Source organism: Atractosteus spatula, chromosome 2 (assembly GCF_055471065.1).
Source record: "Atractosteus spatula isolate fAtrSpa1 chromosome 2, fAtrSpa1.hap1, whole genome shotgun sequence".
In the NCBI taxonomy this organism is placed as follows: domain Eukaryota; kingdom Metazoa; phylum Chordata; class Actinopteri; order Semionotiformes; family Lepisosteidae; genus Atractosteus; species Atractosteus spatula.
The window spans coordinates 6672347-6694450 of record NC_142707.1 but is presented as its reverse complement, the minus strand read 5'-3'; the positions used below and the strand labels follow the sequence as shown (position 1 = coordinate 6694450).

The following is a 22104-nucleotide window of genomic DNA, read 5'->3' as shown; positions in this document are numbered from 1 at the left end:
ATAATCTCCATCTATGAATTGGCTTCATTACTCTGTTCCCCTCCCCACTGATAGCTGGTATGTGGGGAGCATACTGGTGCACTATGGTTGCCGTCGCATCATCCAGGTGGGGGCTACACATTGGTGGTGGTGGAGGGGAGTCCCCATTACCTGTAAAGCGCTTTGAGTAGAGTGTCCTGAAAAGTGCTATATAATTGTAAGGAATTATTATAAAAATAATATAAATAATATATAATAATTATAATATATAATATAAATAATAATAATGTCCTAGTACTAAGTAGACCAGCTACTTTATAAGGTCTGAGAGATTAGGCTACAATTTTGAATACTGCTTCGTCGGTATAAAAATAAAAAAGTAATAATGCAATGGACTTACAGACTGTGCCGGTACTGCACAGTCCATGAATACTGGAGGACAAAGCGCACCCATAAACTGGCGGGGCTTCAGCACAGAAACCCTTTTAAAAACTTTCGGAAATTTCACCTCCAAGCAGTAGGGGGCAGTCGTAAGCTGCATGCGGCGCTCGCTTGCGTTTCGGTTTGGAGCTTACGTGTTTTGGCGAGGCTCGTCGCTTCCTGTGTTTAAAGCAGGACCGAGATACCCATCCGCGGTGGCTCAGACGGTCAAAGTCGGGCTGCAACCAATTTGAGTTGCACAGGGTCTGCAGTCGGAACACGGTGACGGGATCATGTCTGTTAACCTGAGCAAAAACGGCCCGGCCATCACTGCGGCTTATAAAGAGGTGGTGGACGAGAAATCCAAAACGAACTGGTAAGAAAACTGTAAGGAGTGATGCAACGCACCCCGGGCGTGTTTAGCTTTCGTCCTACATTCAGAGTGAGTGCTCTCGGGCAGCTATTTCCCCCAACCGTCTCCTCATGCCTTTGGCTGGCGTTCCGCACTGATTTCCTGCTTTCCCAAAATAACACGGGATTTGTGTATTTGTTCTTGCCAGTCAGCATTCATTTACTGCTTTGCATGTCAATTTGTGCGTGTTTGGAGGCGCGCTGTCTCGAATAAACGAGAACGATTGTGAGACTCGAATGATTTATTAACAGTGCGTCCGTATCGATATATTTGGAAATAAATCATCTACTTCCCAAATTCACATTTTACAGCAGACTTGTTCTATAACCTTGCCTTTTAACATTACGTGCTCTTAATTGCCAAATATGGTCTACAGCGATATTGTTATACGAACATGCAGTTGGTCAAGGAGGAACTGCTGCTTCAGACGTGAAGTTTTGGTACAGCAAAAACTGTGTAACTTGAATACTCCTGTGTCGGTATTTCACAAGGATTTTTTTCCTGGTCCCTTTTCACTCGCTCACAGGTCGTCTGCGTTGTGAAAGCGTACCTCCCACGTACAGTACCTGCAACTTGTTTTTGGATTTCAGCCGTCCTGGCTATAAAATACAAGCATTTGGTGTGTTTGCTGGGTCGCTGGACTGTGTCTGACAGTCTGGGAACGTGAGTGATCAAGAATGAATCACTCTTAACCTCTCAATGCCCTGAGAGGTGGTCGCTTTCCGGTTAGTGAGGAGGTAAACTCTTCTCACTGGCTGGAACGGTAAAGCCAAAAATACAGTTATCAAGTACATGGTCGAATTACAGTATAATTCATTTCGTTTTACCGATTTACTTCTTGGGATGTAGCTTTTGTCCGACCCGTGTGTCTCTCTGTATATGTATACCTTTAATAAAGGCCAGGCCACTTTTAAAATCGTCAGTTACAAATCTTCAATGATGTGTTTGCTGCTGTTGAAGACGTACCCCCGCCATTCCCCCCATCAGCCCAGACCATAAATAATTTTGCTAGGTTTCATGGACTCTTGATGTGTCCCAGCAGCCCTAACCCACCCGAAAAGCTCTACAGGGGTCAGTGTGCTAATTATTTTGGAGGAGTTGGAATTGAAATGTCTAAAACTCAACCACCTACAGTCCTCCCACAGAAACCGTGGAGAGGGAATCGTTTTTACTCATGTGTGTCGGAACGGAAAAAACTACTATTCTGGCCATGCCTGAATCTGAGTCTTACTGGCTGTTTATGGAGTAGCAATCGCAGAGGTTTCAAAGTAGGAAGCGTCGAAGGGGGGTATGTTTTAGAAAGCCACCTTTTTACCACTTTTGCAGATGTCTCTTATTGGAGGAAGTGGGTAGATTATCGTAGGAGCTGCCTAGACACAAAAGCAAGAACAATGATTCGCACCCAGAAGTGTCAGCACTTGGATTTAAATAACCAAAGGATTTCCCCACTAATACTGAAAGTACATGCCTGACAACATCTAGCATAAAATGGAGTGGGCTCCAACACAGGCAGGTCTTGTCTATACAACCATGCATGCTAGTGGAGAGCATTTACTTATACTAGGGTTTACAGAATATTGGATTGGTGGGCATGTACCGTCACACAGTGCTAGGGGTGTTCAGGGCTCTGCACATGTGAAACTGTGTTCTGTCATACAGACCCTGAATGAGCTCTGCCTGTAGATTGCTATTCATTTCCACAGTACAGCATGAGAGTCTTAATCCTGCAGCAAGCACTGAGAGAGACGCACAGTCGCTACGCTGGAAGACAGAGAGCTGAGTCACCTCACGCAAGGTGGTGGCTGATGGGCGAGAGAGCCGGGTGCTTAGTTCTGTCTCTGGAAACAGGCAGGGATAAAAGAGGTGGTATATTGAAGGCCTGATTATTTGATTTGTTTGCATTCTGCAGCAGTAAGCAGTGGCTGGTTTTAAAATGACAGTTCTCAGATGGGAGAGAGGTGTTGCTGCTTTTGTGAAAACCCAGCACTTCACAGACTTGTCATTTTGATGTGGGGGGAGCATCACTGTTAATAGGACTGTGATGGATGTGTGCTTGTTAGACATGTTTAAGTAACAGTGATAATTTCATGGTGGGTAGAATAAGTTTTTGCTTCCTGTATTGATAACCTTGCTGCTTACTAAGAAAATTGCATTGCAAATAAAATATTACGTCCATTGGAAAATGTAGAAAAGTCAAGTTCCCAGAGCAACATGAAGTTGTAATTTAATCTTCTTATTAAACCTGTTGATTGGAGTGCTTAACAGCATCCCATTTTAATTAACCTCAGCTTAGCATCAGGGGTATTGCTGCACACTGCCAGAGTTCACTATAGTGTTCCTGACCCACTCGACACACACACTGACTTTATGGTTCATTACAGCTGTGCAGATGTGATAGTGCACAATAATTACAGCGAAGTGAATGACACTGGTTACACTATCCTGGCGCAAGGTCCTGGCTCTACAGAACATTCATTTGTATATAATTATTTTCAAACAGTTCATGTTGCACAAGAAAACCTACAGTGTTGGATTGAAAAAGTAAGTTCATAAGGCAGTGGCTAAGGGGCTGTTCAGTTGGTTGCTTGTTTGTTTCCTCATCTGCAGTTTGCACTCTTGATAGAAGTTGTAAAAAGTAAAATATTGTGTTTTTCCTGTATGTAAATATTGTTGTATTCAGTACAATGATCAGCGCATACATTTCTTAAAACAAGTTGTATCATGTGCTTGTAACACCATATGGCAGTGTTAAATGTGAGGTAACAATTTTATTTTTTAAGCTTTTTTAACCTATTGAAATTAGCTGATAAATAGTTCTGCTTTTTGCTGCTGCGGGCATTTTTACTACACTAAAATAAGTCTTTACAGTGCGATAATTGGAATTATTGTGATTTCCTTTAGTAGTAAGATCTAGACAAAGCCCTTCCTCTTCCTTCATTTTCTGCATTTCATGGTGAACCAGCTTCGGTATACTTTGCTTGCATGACTGCACTTCCTGTTTTAAAACTGTTCTCAGCTACTCCTGTGCTGCAGAAGGGACATCTTAAGAGCTCCTGTTCTGAAGTCACTAGCAGCTTTGTTTAGAGAGAGAGAGTTGTACCAGGGGCCCTGATCCTTGTCTGATTGGCGCTGTTGTGCACTCACCTGGGTTTCGTGCTCTAGTGCTGGGGAGTTCTTGAAAACTATCCCTGAAGCTGGCTTTGACACTGTATAACTTTGGCTTTTTCAGTCACTGCTGAGTGTCCCGCCTGTTCTGTACAGCATTTTTTCTTCCAGTTTGTCCCAGTTTGCTTTTCTAGCTCAGATGTAGTATTTTTCACGTCACCATGCATGCTGGTTTTCAGTCAGTCCTGTATATACAGTAGGTAATTTAGAATACTAGGGACTGGAGGAGTGCAGCGTATCAAATTAAGACCCACCTATATTCTTAAGTTTCTTGTATGGCGTCATGCCTTAACCTTTTATGTAGTTGTGAAGTGTCGTGTATATTCTGCGTCTCTGCTGTGTTCTGCTTGCAAAACTTGAGCAATTGCTGGCTGCCACTTCCTTAGTCACTCCTCTGCAGTGCTGACTAGGCCAAAGCGGTGCATGTCTTCTCAGCCTTGGCAGTTCGGTTTAGAGATGTGAGACTTTTCACTTCTGATTTTAGCATACTGAACGTTACAGCTTATTACGAGTTGCAGCCAGGGCTTTGCTACCTGTGAGATTTGTGTGCTGGAGCAGGGAGGTGTGTTTTTTCACATTGTTGACGTTGTCATGTTGTGAGATATCGGGGATACACTGAAAGTTCCTATGTGTGTTTGAGGTCTTCAGATATCTGACTTCTCAGAAGTGTTCCAAAGGAATAGCAGTATTTTTGATTCCAAGTTTTTCTTCAGTAGAATAAATGCTAAATAACTGGTAGTGCCCATTTTCAGAGAGGATACAAATCGTCATTACAGCAAGAACCTTTCTTTATACATGTAATCTAGGCTGTTGGAAGATTTATTGTTTTTGGAATTGTAAAGCTTTGAAAGACAAAACTAAGATGGCTTCTCAAATCCCCTGCTTATAAATACCATTTCCTGGATTAGATTTATTTTTGCTTGCACTCGGTATGCGTACTTTGATGTCATTAAATGGAATTATAATAGAAAGCAACACCATTTCGATACTCGATAGAGGTGAATGCATAAAAAATGAGAAAAGTAGTTCAATACACTTGAGAAACTGTGATGTATTGTGTTGAAATCTCTTCAGCCATGAAATAAGCCTCTTATTAACCAGAATCTTTTTTTTTACACACACAGTATTAGCCGCATTGCATAAAGGTTTATAAGGTCACTGCCATCACTTTTACTGCACTTGTGGACTGAGATTGCTTTCTGCTCTATCGCCAGTTATAGATTCTGCTCATGAAAGTCTCTGTGAACAAAAAGACTACCTGTGGTTTGATGTGCTAAATTCAGCCAGGCGTCGGTAGTGGCCAGTTGAGATGACTGCATTCTGCGGCAGAGCAAATGAAGGCTGGGAACAGGAAGTAGCTTTCTAAATTTCTGTCTGTGTTTGTGAGGGCGTCTTTATCAGAACAAGTTCATTGTGTGTGTGTGTTAAAAAAAGCCTTAACCATACTGAAGAGATGATATTACTGATTGATCATGTTTGTACTGGGGCGTGTTTATAAAGGTCATATGCATTGTGAATGACTGCCAGGTTGGCCACCAGTTCAGGGACATGAGAGTTCCAGTGTGCGATGGACTCTCACAACCTTTTGTTTACGGACTGTCACCTCTGGTCTGTTTTCAGGTCCATTGGGTTGACTTTGCATTGTTTTGAATACTTGCTGTGTTCTCTGTTTGAGACTAAAAAGGTTCAGTTCACACAGCTCGTCAGTGTGCCACATTCCATTCAGCCCTGGATTTATCTGATCATTGTCATCTGAGCAGAAATCTTTTTGTCCTGTGGTGTACGCTGCATTAAAAAGGAAGTGTTACAAGTGCATTTGATCATTTTAATACAACCATTTTATTACATCACTAAATAGTGCTTCCACCAGCCATGAGAAGAGACGTGCCTTAGGTAAGGGGTGGTTCAGCTCTAGCTATTCATAATTTTCTTTACACTGCCTTTAAGTGAGTTATGTCTAATAGTCTTTGTCAATTAAAGTTCAGCTATAGAAGTTCAGTTGTACAACCGCTGCTATTTATTCATTATTCTCTCCTACCGTCCGGTAAACAGTATTGAAGCATTCAGTCAAAGTCCAACAGATTACGGAACAGCTTCTACCTCCAGGCAATAAGACTGCTAAACAGCGAAGCTGCAGTTCCTTCAGCAAATCACTGTAATGGCTGTATTACCCCCCTGGTGAGCTCGCAGAAAATACATTTCATTGCCAGCAGCTACTGGTGCATGCTGTATTGTTTTGCATTTGATAAATAAACTTTGTTTGATTGATTAACTCATATAAGTAGGGAGTCTAGGCCTAGCATGCACCTCTGTCAAATTTGACACCTTGAATTCCCCATTCAAGGGTATAAAAGAATAGTATACTAGATATCACTGTCTTGGGAACGGTTGTGTGCCTGAAGGAAGAATTGTTGCTGTTGTACAGGTGCTGAATTATACATTATGTGTGTTTTTCTTCTCTTTGCAGGGCTCTGTTTACCTATGAGGGGAACAGCAATGACATCCGATTGGCTGACAAGGGAGGTGGGTGTGGCTTGGAATCACATGTCTAGTTGAAGGAGGTCGGTGGGCCACACCAGCAACAAATTCTGAAATACATTTTGAAAGAAAGCATGAAATACTGCTCTCTGGAATCTGATTCTTATTGGTTTTCTTCAGATAATCATTTTGATTATTCTGGTTACTTAAATTCAAGGCCACTTTGAAGTGCCAGCCATTAATTAAAAATGTGTTTGAATAAAGCATACTCATTAATAATTGAATAAAGCATAAGTTTGCTTTTGAAATAAAATAATGGTAGCAACTGGAAGAGAAGTAAAACAGAAGGGTCATGGTTGAGTCACAACATTATTTGGGCCACTGAGTGAAAATGAAGGTGTGAACTGACTCACACAGAATTTGAAGGAAGTTGCACTGTGGAAAAAATGTAAATTGTAAAAGAGCAGCCTCCTCTGTTTCTGAGCATCAGAGGAGTCATTGTCTGTTCTGAAGAAAAGGAGATGGGTGTTATTTCTGGAAGGGGCTTAAAAATGGGTATACAGCAGTAAGCAGTTCATTCATGACTTAAATCGAGTTTGCATTCTATGATGTCTACTTTTAGCTAAATGTTAAACCAAATAAATGGAATTAGTTTTTCCCTGTTTTATGGGATACCGTCAATATCTTCTGAGAGAAAATATCTGGTATGAGGCATTGCTTAGTTCTTCGCAGGTATATGTTTAGAGCACCTCAGGAATACCAGATGTAATATGACATTACACTCCCACCCTGCAGGCTCCTGTGTGGCACTCTAGCTGATTAATTTTGCTCCATTCTGTTGTCCACACTGAATTTTCTAATCAGTAAAGAAAGATTTAAATAAACCTAGTGTGTGCATGTACACACACAGATGCCCATAATGTTTTTTCAAGCTTCCAGGGGATAGAATTGGCCCCAGGGGAGCTGAGTTGTGTTTTAATTGCTTCGACTGAGATCCTGCAGGAAGTTCCACTTTGGAAGACAAAACAACAATAAACGGAACCCAGCAAACGGAATGGATGTAATATGCTTTTTTTTTAAAATAAATTGTTCACACAGCTGCCAACACATTCATTTTTATCTGCACTGGGATGCCATGTGATGTTGAGGTTGTGTTGTTTGTAGTAAGTGTTTGTGTGCTGTTGTGCGCTGCCCAGTTGTATCATGCTCTGTACAGGCAGTGTTTGTGTGCTGTTGTGCACTGCCCAGTTGCATCGTGCTGAGCGCGGCCAGTGTCTGTGAGCTGACGTCTTCCCTGCCGGTGTGGGCTGTGTGTTTCAGACGGGGGGCTGGAAGAGCTGGTGGAAGAGCTCAACAGCGGGAAGGTGATGTACGCCTTCTGTCGAGTCCAGGACCCCAACTCTGGCCTTCCCAAATACGTCCTCATCAACTGGGTGAGAGCCTTGCCCTTTCTCTGCTCTTTAAAGCTTCCTGCATCCTGCCGTCTGAAAACTAATGTCGCAGTATGTCATGTGAATAGGTGACGACAGTAATGTTCCTTATTACAATTCTTAGTCTGCTTTGTCAACAATAAATTAACCAATTACAGATCCTGGATCTCAATTCCAGCTGTCTAATCTTCAGATCTGTCCAAACGTCTGACAAGATTGGAAATGTTTGGTTTGAGAAATGGAAACTGTAATCCACATTTGGATGTATTCAATAACGCTTTTCACCATATATTACTGCACTGCGATTTTACCCTCCGTGAGTAACGGGGTTAGAGGAAGCACGTATTGCAAAGAAAGTCAAATTATTACCAACCTGGAAAGAAAACTGCAGTAAAGAATATGAACATCTCAACCATATGCAACTTCAAGAAACAGAAGGAGCACATTTTTTTTTTTTGCAGATAGTTATGTACATAAGGAAATGAACAAATATAAAACATCACTTAAGGATAAAAGACGAAGGTCAGTGCAAGATTGGATTGGAGGGGTTAAGGCAGTGGATTCAGCAAGCAATGTTATTCCAGAAGAACTGAATTGTTATTCATTTATTATAATACATGACTCATTCTTTAACTGATGCAAAATACTTAATGACTATAGGCTTGGTATTTTAATCTAAACTTCAAAAATATTTGAAAACTAGTTTTGCCAGAAGATTTGAAAACCAAAAAATGTTCCCTATGCTACATTAAAAGTTGCAGTTCAATGTTTCCTTCTTAATTGCCATCTTTAGTCGAGTGTCTGCCTGTATGCGTTTTCTTTATCGTGGTTGTCTCCATAGAAATCAAGTTGAGTTTTCTTCCTAAACCACAGAAATGTTTACGTTAAGGGTGGACAGTCCTCATCCGGGACAGCCTCAGTCCAGTAGGTTTTGCAGGTCACTCTCAAATCATTAATTTCTTTATTATGTTACTCCCATGAGTGCTAAACAATGGGAACATCTAACACTGAGACAGCAGAAGATCCCACATCCCAGTTGCGTACCAATACTCAAAACTGACATTGAATGTCAGCCAAAATAAAAGACCAGTATTAAAAACTAATAAGAGAAAGAAGGGTCATTTTTAGCTGTCTGGTCTTCAGCCCCAGCTTCCAGAAACAAATGAAAAAAAAACTTAAGCAGGAGTTTTATTCAACAAAGTAGTTTAGAAGTCCTCTGAAAAGAAAAGGCCAAGACTACAGCACAGTCACAGTGAATGTGCAGTTAGGTCCTGAACAAGTAATTAATTGGTTAATTGAGCTAATATCTCACCAATCTATCAAGTGAAACTTTGAAAATTGACTTGTAAGACATGCTGGCTTGCGGTTGTCCAGGACTGTCCCTGTACTGCATATAGGTGTAGGAAAACTCAAGACACTGTTGTCTTCCTCGGCTCATCCTTACTGTTCCATGTTATTTAAAGTACTGAAGTGCTTTGAGAATGTACTGTCTGTGCCAGGCTGCTGCTCTTTTGCTATTCACTCTTCAGTTCAAGTGCCAGGGAGGGAATGACGTCCAGTATATGTGTGCATTTCAGACAGGAGAAGGCGTGAATGATGCCAGGAAGGGGTTGTGTGCCAATCATGTCAGTACCATGGCCAATTTCTTAAAGGTAAGTACTGCTTGTTTTGACACGGGGAAACGGCAATCCTCCAGGACCAGGAGTGAATATTGACAGACTAAGGAGAACTGAAAACGAATCTGAGAAAGCATGTAACAGGATTTGTACATCTAGATGTTACTGCAGGGAGACAGTAGAAAGAGCAGCGAAAGAGGAAACTGTTAACATGCATCTCGCTGTAGCAAAAGTTCAGTGAAAGTGCTTTGAGGCTCCAGGTGGTACCGCAGTAGCAAACGGGGTTATATAGGTCAATTTGTTAAAGTAAAAGCTGGAGGAAGGTGCAGCTGAAACAGGATCTCATCCTTTTATAAAAGTTTGTTGTTTTTTTTAATCGAAATTTGAAATCTATATTTCAGAAGGTGCGCTTTTCGAAATGCAGATAATGAATGCCCTTGGTTCCAATGTTGGGTAAAAGACAAAGCATGCACAGGAGACGGGAGGCTAAGCAGTCCGTGCTTTAAGGAAAAGGGTTTGTTTGGGGTGTGCGGATCTGTCAGGGGCTCACTGTGTGTTACCTCTTTCAGATACCAAATCCACCTGCTCCATGTGTTGATCGACGAAGCTCTTCAGCAGTAGCTACTGATGCATAGTCACTGTATATTTCTAATTCTAATTATTGTGGAAACCACATGGCAACAGTTGCTTTGTCCTTCTGTGCGAGCCAGTTCTTCGCACATGTGGATGAAAAACTTTGATCTGCAGGATACAGTCTAATATTAATTACCACCATTAATCTGTCCCCAGCGCTGTCTCCTCCACTCCCACTGGAAATCTAGCCAATGATTAACCAGCCAGATTTGTTGTGTAAACCTTTCTCTTCACCTAGAAGTACCGTGCACGTTGCCTATAAAAAAAATGTTTTCAATTATTTTGAACCTGAGGAATGTTTTTGTGGCGGCATGGCGGTGCAGTGGTGAGCATTGTTGCCTCGCAGTGCTGGGGCCCTGGGTTCAGTTTCCTGGGTGTTATCCGGAGGGACTTTTTATGTTCTCCCCATGTTAACATGGGTTTCCTCCAGCTGCTGCCCTTTCCTCCCGCAGTTCATGCAACATACCGGTGGGTTAATTGGCTTCTGGGAATATTGGCCCTGGTGTAAAGTGTGCTGTCTGTGTGTACCCCAAGATAGACTGGTGTCCCATCCAGGGTGTCTTGCTTGTAGGAATAGGCTCTGGTTCCCCTTTGACCGTGAATTGGAAAAAGTGGCTGGAAAATGGGAGGAAGGGGGGGATATTTTTATGGTTTTAAGGGGCCACACGGAATCAAACTGGCACCGATGGGCTGTGGAGCAAACGCTTAGGTGGGATAGGGTCCCAGCTTTCGCGAGCATGGAGTGTGCTCGGCCTGGAGGAGTGACGGACGCGCTGTTGTTCCAGGGGGCCCACGTGACCATTAACGCCCGTGCAGACGAGGACGTGGAGCCCGAGGTCGTCATGCAGAAGGTGGCCAAGGCATCGGGGGCCAACTACAGCTTCCACAAGGAATCGAACCGTTTCCGGGACTCGGGACCTCAGGGACCAGTGGTGAGGGCCCGTCGGAGCGTCAGACCCTTTGCAAGGTCCAGAACGCAGAAGTCAATCGATGGGTAGAAAGCCTTTCTCCCTGCTTACCACCGAGCTCAACGCATCCCAGCCTTCTTTAGAAAGGATGTTTTACTGAGAAGAGCTCAGTGGAACTGATCTGAAGCTCAAATTCAGCTAGATTTGGAGTCTGGATTTTTATAACTCACTTTATCTTATTCAGATTTATCTTTTAGAGTGGTGAGTGTTTGTGCCTTTCGTTGAACCCTGCGATGTTTAGTCTTTGCAGTGTCTATAGATCTTTGGTTTAGCAGCTCCTACGGCACGAGGCCGCACTGTGAGTGCTAGTTTGGATTTTGCTGGTTGAAAGGGGAAAGGGCTGCTCTCTGATACAGCTCACAATTACCGTGCTATGCAGTGCTGCAGCAGAGTTGAGTTTTGATGCTACGATCTCTTTAACCTTTGGCTGTTGTCTGTAGAAAGTTCGAAGGAAGGAATCTGCTGTTAGATCTTATTTAAACCAGGAGTTACTTTAACAGTCGTGCTGCTTGTAAAACGGCTCTCGCTGTAATCATTGCTAATGGTGCAGGAGTTAAAAATCTCTTAGATTTTTTTTCCCCAACGTGGGTTTTGCCCTCCTGTGATCCAAGCCAACAGTTCCCATGGGCTTTAACTCAGTTTTATTTTTAATTATCTTGTGGCTTTTATGTGCTGTTCTGTAATAGATGTGGGGTTTGTGAAAGCTGTGTCAGCATTGCTAGTGGCCGGACTGGGCTCAGGCCTGTTTACAGAGAACAATGTGGCCAGATGCTGTGTCAGTGTTTGGAAAATGTGACTGTTGATGAGTCTGTTTATGTCTGGTCTCTAGTTCATCTTATTTAATGCAATACTGATTTCATGACCTAGCAGATTGTAGCATTAAAGTAACTCTTTTTTTTTAATGTGTTGAGTGTGGCATTTGAAAATTGCTTAGCTGGGTTTTTCTGATACCATGTTGTTAGTGTTGTGCAATTTCAATAAATAGAGGGATATCGCATGACAAAAAAAACTTCATTATGCCTGTTTGCGATTCCCAGTGAAGAAATTCATTTTAAATCTGCAAATTTGAAACACGATGTGCCGGAACGTCTCTGCTGCCTGTGGGTTTTGTCTCATCAGTGCCTCACCTCTCACAGATTACAGATGTCTGTGATCACCATCCCCGAACCCATTTAACTCTCATTTCAGTCTTGCAGTTTCCCCAACTGTGCTTATGTTGCTTCACATTTTCATTAGGTATTGAGCTAGACATCCTGACTGTTCTTTTTAAAACAAAGGGGGCATAATGTACAATTACAACTGCAAAATGACAAATAAGAACAAACTGTAAATTTCCTTTTAAACAAACAAGCTGTTCTAAAATGAACACTGAAAATACAAGATGCTGCATATTTATTTTTCCATAAGTAACATTGATTGCATCTTCATGTGTGTAGATACTGAAAGAGTGGCAAAATGGTGCTTTTAGTGTGAACTACCAGTATCCCCAGTGTGTGACTCGTTTTCTTCTTGAGCACTGGTCAATACAAAATGCCCAAAAATGCTTGTCAAATGTGAAGAGTGACAGACATTTTGCTTCCTTAGTTCATGCAGAGAACAAACCTCTTAAGTCGACCAGTTGATGGTCTTGAAATGCCTTTGTTTCTTTGTACATGTTGTAACAGATGGAGAAGTGTAGAATTAATGTGTAATGCTGTAAAAAATCGTTGTTTCTGCAGGGGTCAGTTTATCAGAAGACCAACGCCATGTCTGAAATTAAAAGGACCAACAAGGACAATTTCTGGGCCCAGGCGGAGGTAAGAGTTTGATTCCAGGGAATAAAATCTTCTCTTTTTGGGTCTGTGCCTCCTTTTACTTTCTAACCTAAGAGACATCTCTTGACATGTCAAACTTGTGTGCCTGTTTTTGTTGGGAAAATGACAGGTATTTGTCACCAGAGTCTTTCCTATTAAAAACCAATGGATAACTGCAGTGTCCAAACATTACTGTTTAAAAAATGAACTAATCCACAGAACTTCTCTTTCTAAATTGGCTGATCTCCCAACAGATGGGATAGAAAGTCTGCCTTTGTAATACAAAGGGAAGGTGAAGTGAATAACGAGTGACTGGAACACGTTTAAAAGTTCTGGGTAGTCCCAGGAAGTTGATCCCTGTTGTTCAGAGTGTAGCTGGACAGGAGCAGGACTGTTGCAGTGGGGTTGGAGAGAGCTAGAGCTGCGACTTTCTTCCAGTCCACGCTGTTGGCAGGGGACTGTGTTTGAGGGGCTGTGTTGACACGCCTGTCCCTGTTCTGGTTTTGTGGGGCTGTAGCAGTAGACGTGTTAATGATTGGAGATGTGGAAGTATGAAACAAATCAGCAATTCTGAATTTTCAGGAAGCACAAATGCCATGAGATAACTGCTGCTGGTGTTCGTGTTCTTCTTAATGATGTGCCCCGGGCTTAAAATGCAGAGTAATCTTTGCTGAAACCTGTTGAATCTGCTTCAGTAAACCGCAGAAGTGAAAGGCTGAAGCTCAGGTTCTGTTCTCCATGAGACGTATTTCTGGGTCCTGCAAATGGATGTAGCTCTCTGGTCCTGGTGGGTATTCGCGGAAGGGTCCGTTCGCAGAGCTCGGCTGCGTCCTGGGTGCTCTCGCTGGGGACGGCCTGACCGCGTCTCTTCGCTTCCCTCTCGCTTGTTCGCTCGCACAGAAAGACGAGGAGAAGCGGCGGCAGGAGGAGCGGCAGAAGGCCGAGGAGGAGAGGCAGCGGCTGGACCAGGAGCGCAAGGCGCGAGAGCTGCAGGAGGCGCAGGAGAGGGAGAGGCGAGACCGGGAGAGGGCCAGCCAGATTGAGCAGCAGAAGTGAGTGAAGGAGAGGCTTTCTCCATGGAGACCATATCACGGGTCGCCATGGAAATCCCATCACTTTATCCAGGGAAACCCCTTCACAGGTCCAGCATCACCAGGTCTCCAGGTTTCCATGGAAATCCCATCACTTTATCCATGGAATACCCATCACAGGTCCAGCATTACCGGGTCTCCAGGTTTCCATGGAAATCCCATCACTTTATCCATGGAAACCCCATCATAGGTCCAGCATGCTGGCTAAAGGGATTCTATAGCTTGCTCATCTTGAAAACTCCATGTTAGGCAGCAACGTCAGTGGGAGGCGTTGGTAGTGTTCTAAGAGTCACATCTGCTCCATCATTTACTCTGACTTGGCAGACCGGAGAAGTGAAATGTAAGAGCACCATTGAGGCTTCTTGTAAGCGATGTGCAGTTCTGCAGTTGGATGTAGTTCCACGTTTAGAAAGCATTCAGAATTGTGCTCCCCGAACATTTTGTTGAAACCACAGGCCCTATGAAATCAAACATACACTGATATTAGTATGTCCTGTTACCATTTGGGGGATGGGGGACGTCACAGAGGTCCTTGAATTGTTTTCAGAAGCTCTTGTTCGCGGCATGATAATTTTGTAGGGGGGTTGAGGGGTTAGTGTTTACGAGGACAGATGTGAGAAACATTTGGAATGGATGCAATAAGACCTTGATGAAGACAGACACGAAATAACAGAACATTTCAAGTGATGTTAATTTTATCAAAGCTGTGGAGGACATAACCGAGATCAGTTTTGTGTCCTTGCTTTACGGACACGTCTGGATTGAACATTAACAAAGCTTTGCACCGCAAACCGCTAACTTTGTGTGCTCGACAGGAAGTATCAGCAACAGCAAGAAGCTCAAAGTACAGATCAAGAGAGACAAAAATGGGTGAGTGAATCAGCAGTAACTCTGCCATTTATCCTCAAAAGCCTTATCACAGCTGTGACTGATGTTACACTTCTCCTGGCCGATATTCCAGTCAGGTTGAAGTTGTAGTTCAGGACAGAAGTACTTAATCTGTGTTCTATGGTGTGCGGGAAATTTGAAATATTAATGATTGCTTTAAGTACAGAGATGCAATTTCTGCTGGTGAAAACTGTTGCAATTCCCAGGAGGCCCAAGAGAGGGAGCTCCAGGCTGCTCAGAAAAAAGGCTTCAAGCGCAGTGGGTCTGTGGAGAAAGCTAATGTGAGTTGTTCCTCTCACCATGTTTACATCATGTGTACTTCAGAAACCTCACGTCTGTCTCACTTTCACAAGTTTATTTTTGGGAAGGCTATGGTAGCACTGTAACCACCGTTAAAATAGCGGTGGCTGCACTCTGACCAGATTGGTGTTTGGTTTGAACCTGCGCTCTGTAGGCTGAGAATAGCTTTTCTCACTCTGTAGTTTGCGATCGGTGATGCAGGATCTTACGTAGGCTGAATGTATAGATCAGTTTGTCACTGATGCAATTTTTTGCTTGCTGAAATATTAAGGAAAAAAAACTGTTGGAAGGTGCTAAAGCGTAGTTTTGGTTTTAGTAGGCCTTTCTATATTGAAAGTGTCTTTCACCACTTATTCATTTAACGTCCTCCGTGTCGATCTGTCTGCTCATGAAGGTGGCTTGTCGGATTATAGCCTTGCGTTCCTTGTGTACTCTCTCGCGCAGGAGGCTGCTGCTTTGATCTCCCAGCGCTCTGGGAATCCCAGGGAGATGTTCAAGCAAAGAGAGAGAGGAATGGCTGCGGACAACAGGGATACCTCTGTGAGCTCACAGCCAGGTAGGAGTTAAGGACATGGACTTTAGTAAAGAGGGGGTGGGTACTTCAAATTTGAATCTGATGAGTTGGTTGCTTTGAGCAGTTAGGAAAATAAAAATAAATAATAAATAATAAAAATCACTGTCAATTGAAGTTTTGAGCATGGCTATGTTAGTATCTCTTTCAGTAAGTCCTTCATCTAGCAAAGATTAACATCACTTGAGTTTTATGAGGAGATTTTAAACTCTACGTGTCCAAATTGAAGAATTGAAGCCTAAGAGGACCGTAAAAGAGTGTTCTGATACATGGAGGTATACAGAATGTGATGACGCTTTCAGTCCTAGTGGTTTCGTGACAGTAGTGAAGTCTTTCTCTTGCTAGATCTCGGAAAACAAGCCCATTCTTTCATGTAGATCCTGCCTTGTTTGGTGCTGATCGTTGCTAATGCGGTGCTTCATCCTGCTGTGTGTGCTGTTGGGGCTTAAAACGGAGGTGTTTATCAGCCTTTTTGGAGTCTGCAGTCTCATTCCAGTCTTGTCTCACGCCTTCCTTTCTCTCTCTCTCTCTTTGGCTTCGTTACGTGGTGCCTCTGTGTGCTCTTCCTGCCCCTCTGTCTCAGGGCGGTTACACAGCCCCTTTCTGTCAAAGCAGCCCAGCGAGCCGGAGCCTCCGCGCTCTCCCCTGCGGCAAGCATCGCCTGTGCCCGCCTCGCCCGCCTCTCCTGCCCATGCCACAGGTCTGACTGCAACCCCAGACACACGGGCACAAAATACATCCAAATGAAAACACTGTAAATGCAGTCAATACATCCGAGTGGAGTAGTACAGGCCTGACTGACCGGGCTATTGCATGAAGACAGGATGCAACATGAATTAAATTAAAAGTACAACAAATGAAAGAACAAAAAATGATTCTTTTACTGATCCTTTCCGTAATACAAAGGCAGTAAGAGATCCGCACAATTGAGAAGCTGTGAAGCTAGGTCTACTTTTAACACACTTGTTCACTTATTGGCAAGGAAGCAAGCTGTAGTGTACAGGGTGCAAAGGAACAAGTAATAGGTTTATTCCATGCTGAAAAAAAGAAGAAAGAGAACACAACGTTTCGGCCGTGGAGCCTTCTTCAGGTGTGTACAGGGTGTGTAAGAGCAGGTGTCTTTTCCTCCTGTCAGTGCCCAGTGTCCTGGAACAGGCCCGGTCCCATTACGAGGAGCCAGAGACGCCCAGTCAGGAACAGTGGCAAGGTGGGTTTCATTACACGGAGAAGAAATGGTGAATTCTGGTTAGGCCCCGTTTGCCTCAGATTTGCTGCAGGTGTCCCTTGAAGGAAATATCTACCTTTTTATCAGTTTGTATTGTAGGTAATGTATTGATATGTGGCAAAATTGCCTGCTTTGGATTCCTAGATTCAATGACTGTAAAGGTCTGTGTACAAATTCCTTTATTTTCACAGTAGACAGATGCTGGCCTAGAATAGTTTACTGAAGGACAGGCCTAGGCTGATGACCGTATTATGACTGGAGACAAATCATGTGATTGAATCTCCCCTCACAGAAGAGCAGCCTGCAGCTGATGACAGTTCCAATGTGAACTCGCAACAGACCAGCCCTCCAGTGGACGATCTCTATGAAGTCCCCCCAGAGCCTGACCTGTATGAAGAGCCTCCCAAGGTATGAGCATGATCCTTCAGTAGGGCGGAATGGACAAGTCGAGATCCTGGGTGCCATTTATTCTTACATATGGGCAACAGTCTTCACCTGTTTTCCTCATCAATCCATTTGATGTTATTTAAACTTGGTACTAGATAGTATCTTTCTGTGCATGACGTTCTGAAGACGTACTCAAAACAGTGATATATAACAAAGGAATTTTTGCATCAAGGGTAAAATGAAGTCTTTTTGTGATGCAGCAGTTTGCTTGAAAGTTTAGCCTTCTAGGCAACTAGGGATCTGTTTTCAGCTCATCTTGAAGAGAATTCTGTAGTAGGGATGTAATGTGTGTTGGAGATCTTGACATCAATTCACTCCTTTAGTGATTCAAGGATCATTAAATCCCAACACTCCTGGGATCTGGGATCTCATCTTCTAAGAGGTGCCGAATGTTGTCAGTAGATTCCCTACGTAGGTGGGTGGTTTTAAAAAGGTTTTTGAATCACTTGGATGAGCAGGTTTATTGCAGATTGATTTACAATTATTTTTAGGCGAGACACAGAGGTAACACTTCTACTCTTATGAACGGTGCCATATATGATGACCAAATTGGGAGATCAATGTAATCTCTCATATTGGACATGGCACCTTCTAGACCACAGTGTCCCCAGTCACTATACTGGGGCATTGGTTTGGAACTTCTGATCCAGTGGGAAGAGTGACCCATACAGGTCCAACAACACCACTTAAAACAGAAATCTGAGATTTTGGGGGTTTCTGTCCCAATACTGACCAGGCCCAGCCTTGCTTGTCTTCAAATTGGATCAGGCGAGAAAGTGCTAACGCTGCGGTCAAAAAAGAGACCCAAAGAAACCTTCAGCTCTCGTCTTCAAAACCGTTTCCACCCAGTCAAGATCCACGGTTGTCCCACAGAGCAGTGATCGACGTCTCTCGTTTCCCCCAGGTCGAGGAACAGAATACTTACGACTACTCTGCTGAGGGCAGTGCAGACAGGGGTACCTGTGCACGAGCCCTCTATGACTACCAGGCTGGTGAGTGCAATCTCTGTGGCTTTTGTCCATACTGTCTGTTTTATGACATTTATGACCCTCTCCCATCAGAATTTGAGCAAGAGACTGAGTATTTCTTTGTAAGTGTTTAAATGTATACTGCAGTTTTACAGTATCCCATTTAGAGTAATTTTCAATTCATGCCCATTTCAAAGTTGTATCAGGCTGTTCATAAGGTCAGAGAGAAGACCAAGCCATAAGACCCAATGCACAAGCTAAAACATTTAAGACAATACATTCCCTGAAGAAGTTTATTTAATCTGTAACGCTAGGCCTGATGCGTCTTTTGTGAAAGCGTAAAATGTGATTGGGCATTTAATAGGAAGTGCTACATACAACCAATGAAAATTCTCATTTTACAGGAGCCCATTGAAAACAAAGCTGTGGTTCATCTTATTGATTTGACGTTACCCAATAGTGACTTTTACCTAGAGCAGGGGTTCCCAACTGGGGGTTCGTGAGACTGTGATGGGAACGTCAATGTCAAATGAAATAGTCCTGTTAATAAATAACTATGTAATAATAAGAATAAGAAAAACAACTGAAGTAATATTAGTGTTTTACAAAGTAAAAAGAAGCATGTTAAGAGGGTAACTGTAGCATTTATCTACATTTATTGAAAGGTTTGGTTTAGTTAAAGTCTCAAGGGGGTACTTGAGACAAATAATTTAGGGTTGAAGGGGTTCAGCTGACAAAAAAGGTTGGGAACCCCTGATCTGGAGTGAGAATTATGAAATTACAGCGAGTTGTGTTTAAGACTCTCATTTCTTCCACAGCTGATGATACCGAGATTTCTTTCGACCCTGATGACATCATCACCGGGATTGAGATGATTGACGAGGGCTGGTGGCGGGGCTATGGGCCTGATGGGCGGTTTGGAATGTTCCCAGCCAATTACGTGGAGCTGGTCTAAGCCTTGCCCCGCCTACTCGCTGGAAACTAATGTCAGAAGGGACCATCCCCATCAGATTAACCCTGCCTACCAGGACTACAGTAAAAGATCTGGGGAGCCACTAGTACTTTAAGGCCTTATCATGACTATTGGTGTGCCATTTCAAAGGGTCCAATACTACAGAATAAGGACCAAATCAATTGAATATTAGTTGTGGGATTGCAGAACTTTAAACAATTACATTATGGAATATAGTCTATTTGGATTTTAGAACTTTTTTTAAAAAAGTATGTTGTACCACTGCTTATACACAGTTATTTTAAAATTAAGACTAGGCATGTTACACCTGTAGTGTCAGACAAGTAAAATGTAAGGACACTGTATTCAGCAAGTTTTAAATTTGTGTGCAAATTTTGAGTTTAAAATCATTTGGCAAGTTACACTTATTCTTAAAGTAATTCCAAACTCCCCTTCTTCCGCTTTATCTTTGGCTACTTCGGTGTACCTTACAAGTATCCCTCTGAAAAAAAGAACAGGACACAGCGTGCAGAATGTTTGAATCTAATATAAAGTAACAGTTGTGTACGGACCAAACAGCGCTGAGGTGCTTATTTAGCTAGGAATATGGCCTTTGCGCTAAAGCTGGGATTCTGGGCTCATTCTGCCTTTAATTCTGAAGGGATGGACTTTTTTTGGGTTTAGCGTCACAAATTCTTATGATTTTAACAAATCTCTGTTATCTGATATGCAGAGGTCACTGTGCTCGGGAGGATGATAGGGTGTTGGTATCTGTTTTCTCTGAGTCTGTTTTATGGAAAGGCAGGTCCTTTGGCAATAACTGGAGAGGACAGATATTCTGTGTGGATTCCAGAGTTCCCAGTTTGCTTTTGAAAGCAACTGACTTGGCAACGCTGCACTGTGAACAGCAGCAATTGTGTTAATGAGAGCAACCTTGTTCACCATTAAAAACAGCAGGAATAATGCAGGCTCCAGTTTTGCCTTTTATAGCCTTTCACTGAATTTAACAGCTTTTCATCAGTTCTTTTTGTTGAATTGGCTTTTCATAAATATTGAAAGATCTCAACCTTTTGACGTTAGTGGAATAAGGATCAACACATTTCATCCAAAGATTCGTGTTATACCTATGCTGTGCAGTTATGAGTGGAATCTGGGTTTAACGTTATTTTACTTGGTATCTGTAGTTACAGCGAGTGAATGATGATCGGTAGTTGTCTGAGCCCCCAAAATCCTTTCCCTGCCTGTTATTTGAATTGAGACCTCATGTCTTTTCATTCTGCCGATAAGACCAGCGCCAAGAATGAAAGTGTAATCAATGCTTGCTTCCAAATCTTGCACAGAAAATCTGCCCTGCTACAAAATTCTAAATTTCTGTTTTCTTTTTCTATTTTCTGTACTTTTTGTTCATTTGGAATGATGCGCTTTGGAAATGTAGAATTGCCTTTTTTACTGAAGATCACGGTGATGTGTTGCGGTGTTCTGTTTAGGGGTCTTGATCCTGGGTTTTCAGTTTTTCCTCTCCCATTAGGGCTCTGGGTCTTGTGGAAGGGATCTCTGTGAGTGTAGTATCCCAGCCATTGAGTGCTCCTATCCAGCTTCACTGGGGGATACTGTACAGCTATACGATGGTCACAATGCAAATCATTTGACTTCTAGCAGTTTTTAATGTGGATGTGCTATAGGAAGGCTAACTCTGAACCATTAAATCCTAGAGTGTTCTCAACTCCTTATCTCTCTTCTTTTGACTATAACCGCAGTATTGAAACTGGTTACCGTTGCCTGAATCACCTTCTGCTTTTAAAGTTCAAATCAAGCAGTTTTGAAAGAATGATTAGTCTCAGAGAAGCTGTCACCTTGATTGGAAATAAAGGAATTTAAAACCGAAGGACACGTTTCTTTGTTTTTTTTCGACTTGTGTCCTTTTAAGCACATCCCGTTGGAAGTGTTGGGGGGACCTCGTCTGAAGGATGGCTTCTGGTTTCTGTGTGCAGAGCCGTCCTGAACAGCTTGTACTTCCGCCTGACTTCACAGCCAGTTTTGTTCATGAGTTAAAATATCCTGTTCGCATCTCCTGTGTTTGCTGCTAGGTGATAAAATGAAACATTTTTTTTTTGGCAAACTATTTCAGGAAAACAGTGATTTCAAATACCTAAGGAATCTACCGTTTTGTGACAGCAAGCTCAGCTGTCGAAATTTTATTTCTAACCTATAAGAATGTCAGTTTTACAGAAGGATACACAAACAGCTACTTTACGCAACAGTAGAACTGGCGCTTATTTTTTTTCTCTCAGTTATGTACTTATTACAGAACATATAAAGGTTTATTCCATGTTGAACAGAAAAGAAACAACGTTTCGGCTGTGGAGCCTTCTTTGGGTGTCGTTGTTTCTGTTCTTCTCTTTTCAGCATGGAATAAACCTTTAGTTGTTCCTTTGCAGCCTACACATGCTGACGCAGCTCCCTACTAGAACTATGTACTTATTACTACAGCTTGCACAGGACTCTCCAAAATGGATTGGAAATAATGTCATTTTTCTCCATGAGGAATATTTTATGTAAATGTTTTATTATTTTCAACGTCGCACAGAATTTCTCTGTTTAGTTGGATTTAATTCTTGATTGATTTAATTCTTTTGGTCTTCACCAAAATAAACCTTTGAAATATTTGGTCAGTTTGATGGAATCCCAAAGGCACGAGTATTAATTAAATGATCCACAAGGGGGAGATCTTTACCAATTACAAAGCGCACAGCTTTCAAATACTATTT

General features: G+C 42.5%; 1 protein-coding gene across 2 annotated transcripts; it reads left to right on the top strand.

Moving 5' to 3' along the window:
- The first annotated feature begins 493 nt into the window (after nucleotides 1–493).
- On the top strand, nucleotides 494–21221 carry LOC148839086 (drebrin-like protein B). Of its 2 annotated transcripts, XM_088933155.1 has the most exons (15): nucleotides 494–775; nucleotides 6444–6499; nucleotides 7775–7887; nucleotides 9462–9536; nucleotides 10919–11065; nucleotides 12820–12897; nucleotides 13795–13946; nucleotides 14801–14855; nucleotides 15080–15154; nucleotides 15618–15729; nucleotides 16328–16444; nucleotides 16880–16951; nucleotides 17262–17377; nucleotides 18321–18408; nucleotides 19203–21221. In XM_088933155.1, exons 1-15 carry the CDS (start codon nucleotides 693–695, stop codon nucleotides 19337–19339), a joined length of 1476 nt encoding a protein of 491 aa, XP_088789281.1. In that variant the 5' UTR covers nucleotides 494–692; the 3' UTR covers nucleotides 19340–21221. The 2 variants fall into 2 exon arrangements, with proteins under 2 accessions (XP_088789281.1, XP_088789291.1); XM_088933165.1 differs by lacking the exon at nucleotides 16328–16444.
- The last annotated feature ends 883 nt before the right edge of the window (nucleotides 21222–22104 follow it).

Coding starts and splice junctions, on each gene's coding strand:
- LOC148839086 (XM_088933155.1), top strand. CDS start 693: ATGTCTGTTAACCTGAGCAAAAACGGCCCGGCCATCACTGCGGCTTAT. Junction 9,537..10,918: donor CCATGGCCAATTTCTTAAAG/GTAAGTACTGCT, acceptor CTGTTGTTCCAG/GGGGCCCACGTGACCATTAA. Junction 17,378..18,320: donor TGTATGAAGAGCCTCCCAAG/GTATGAGCATGA, acceptor CGTTTCCCCCAG/GTCGAGGAACAGAATACTTA.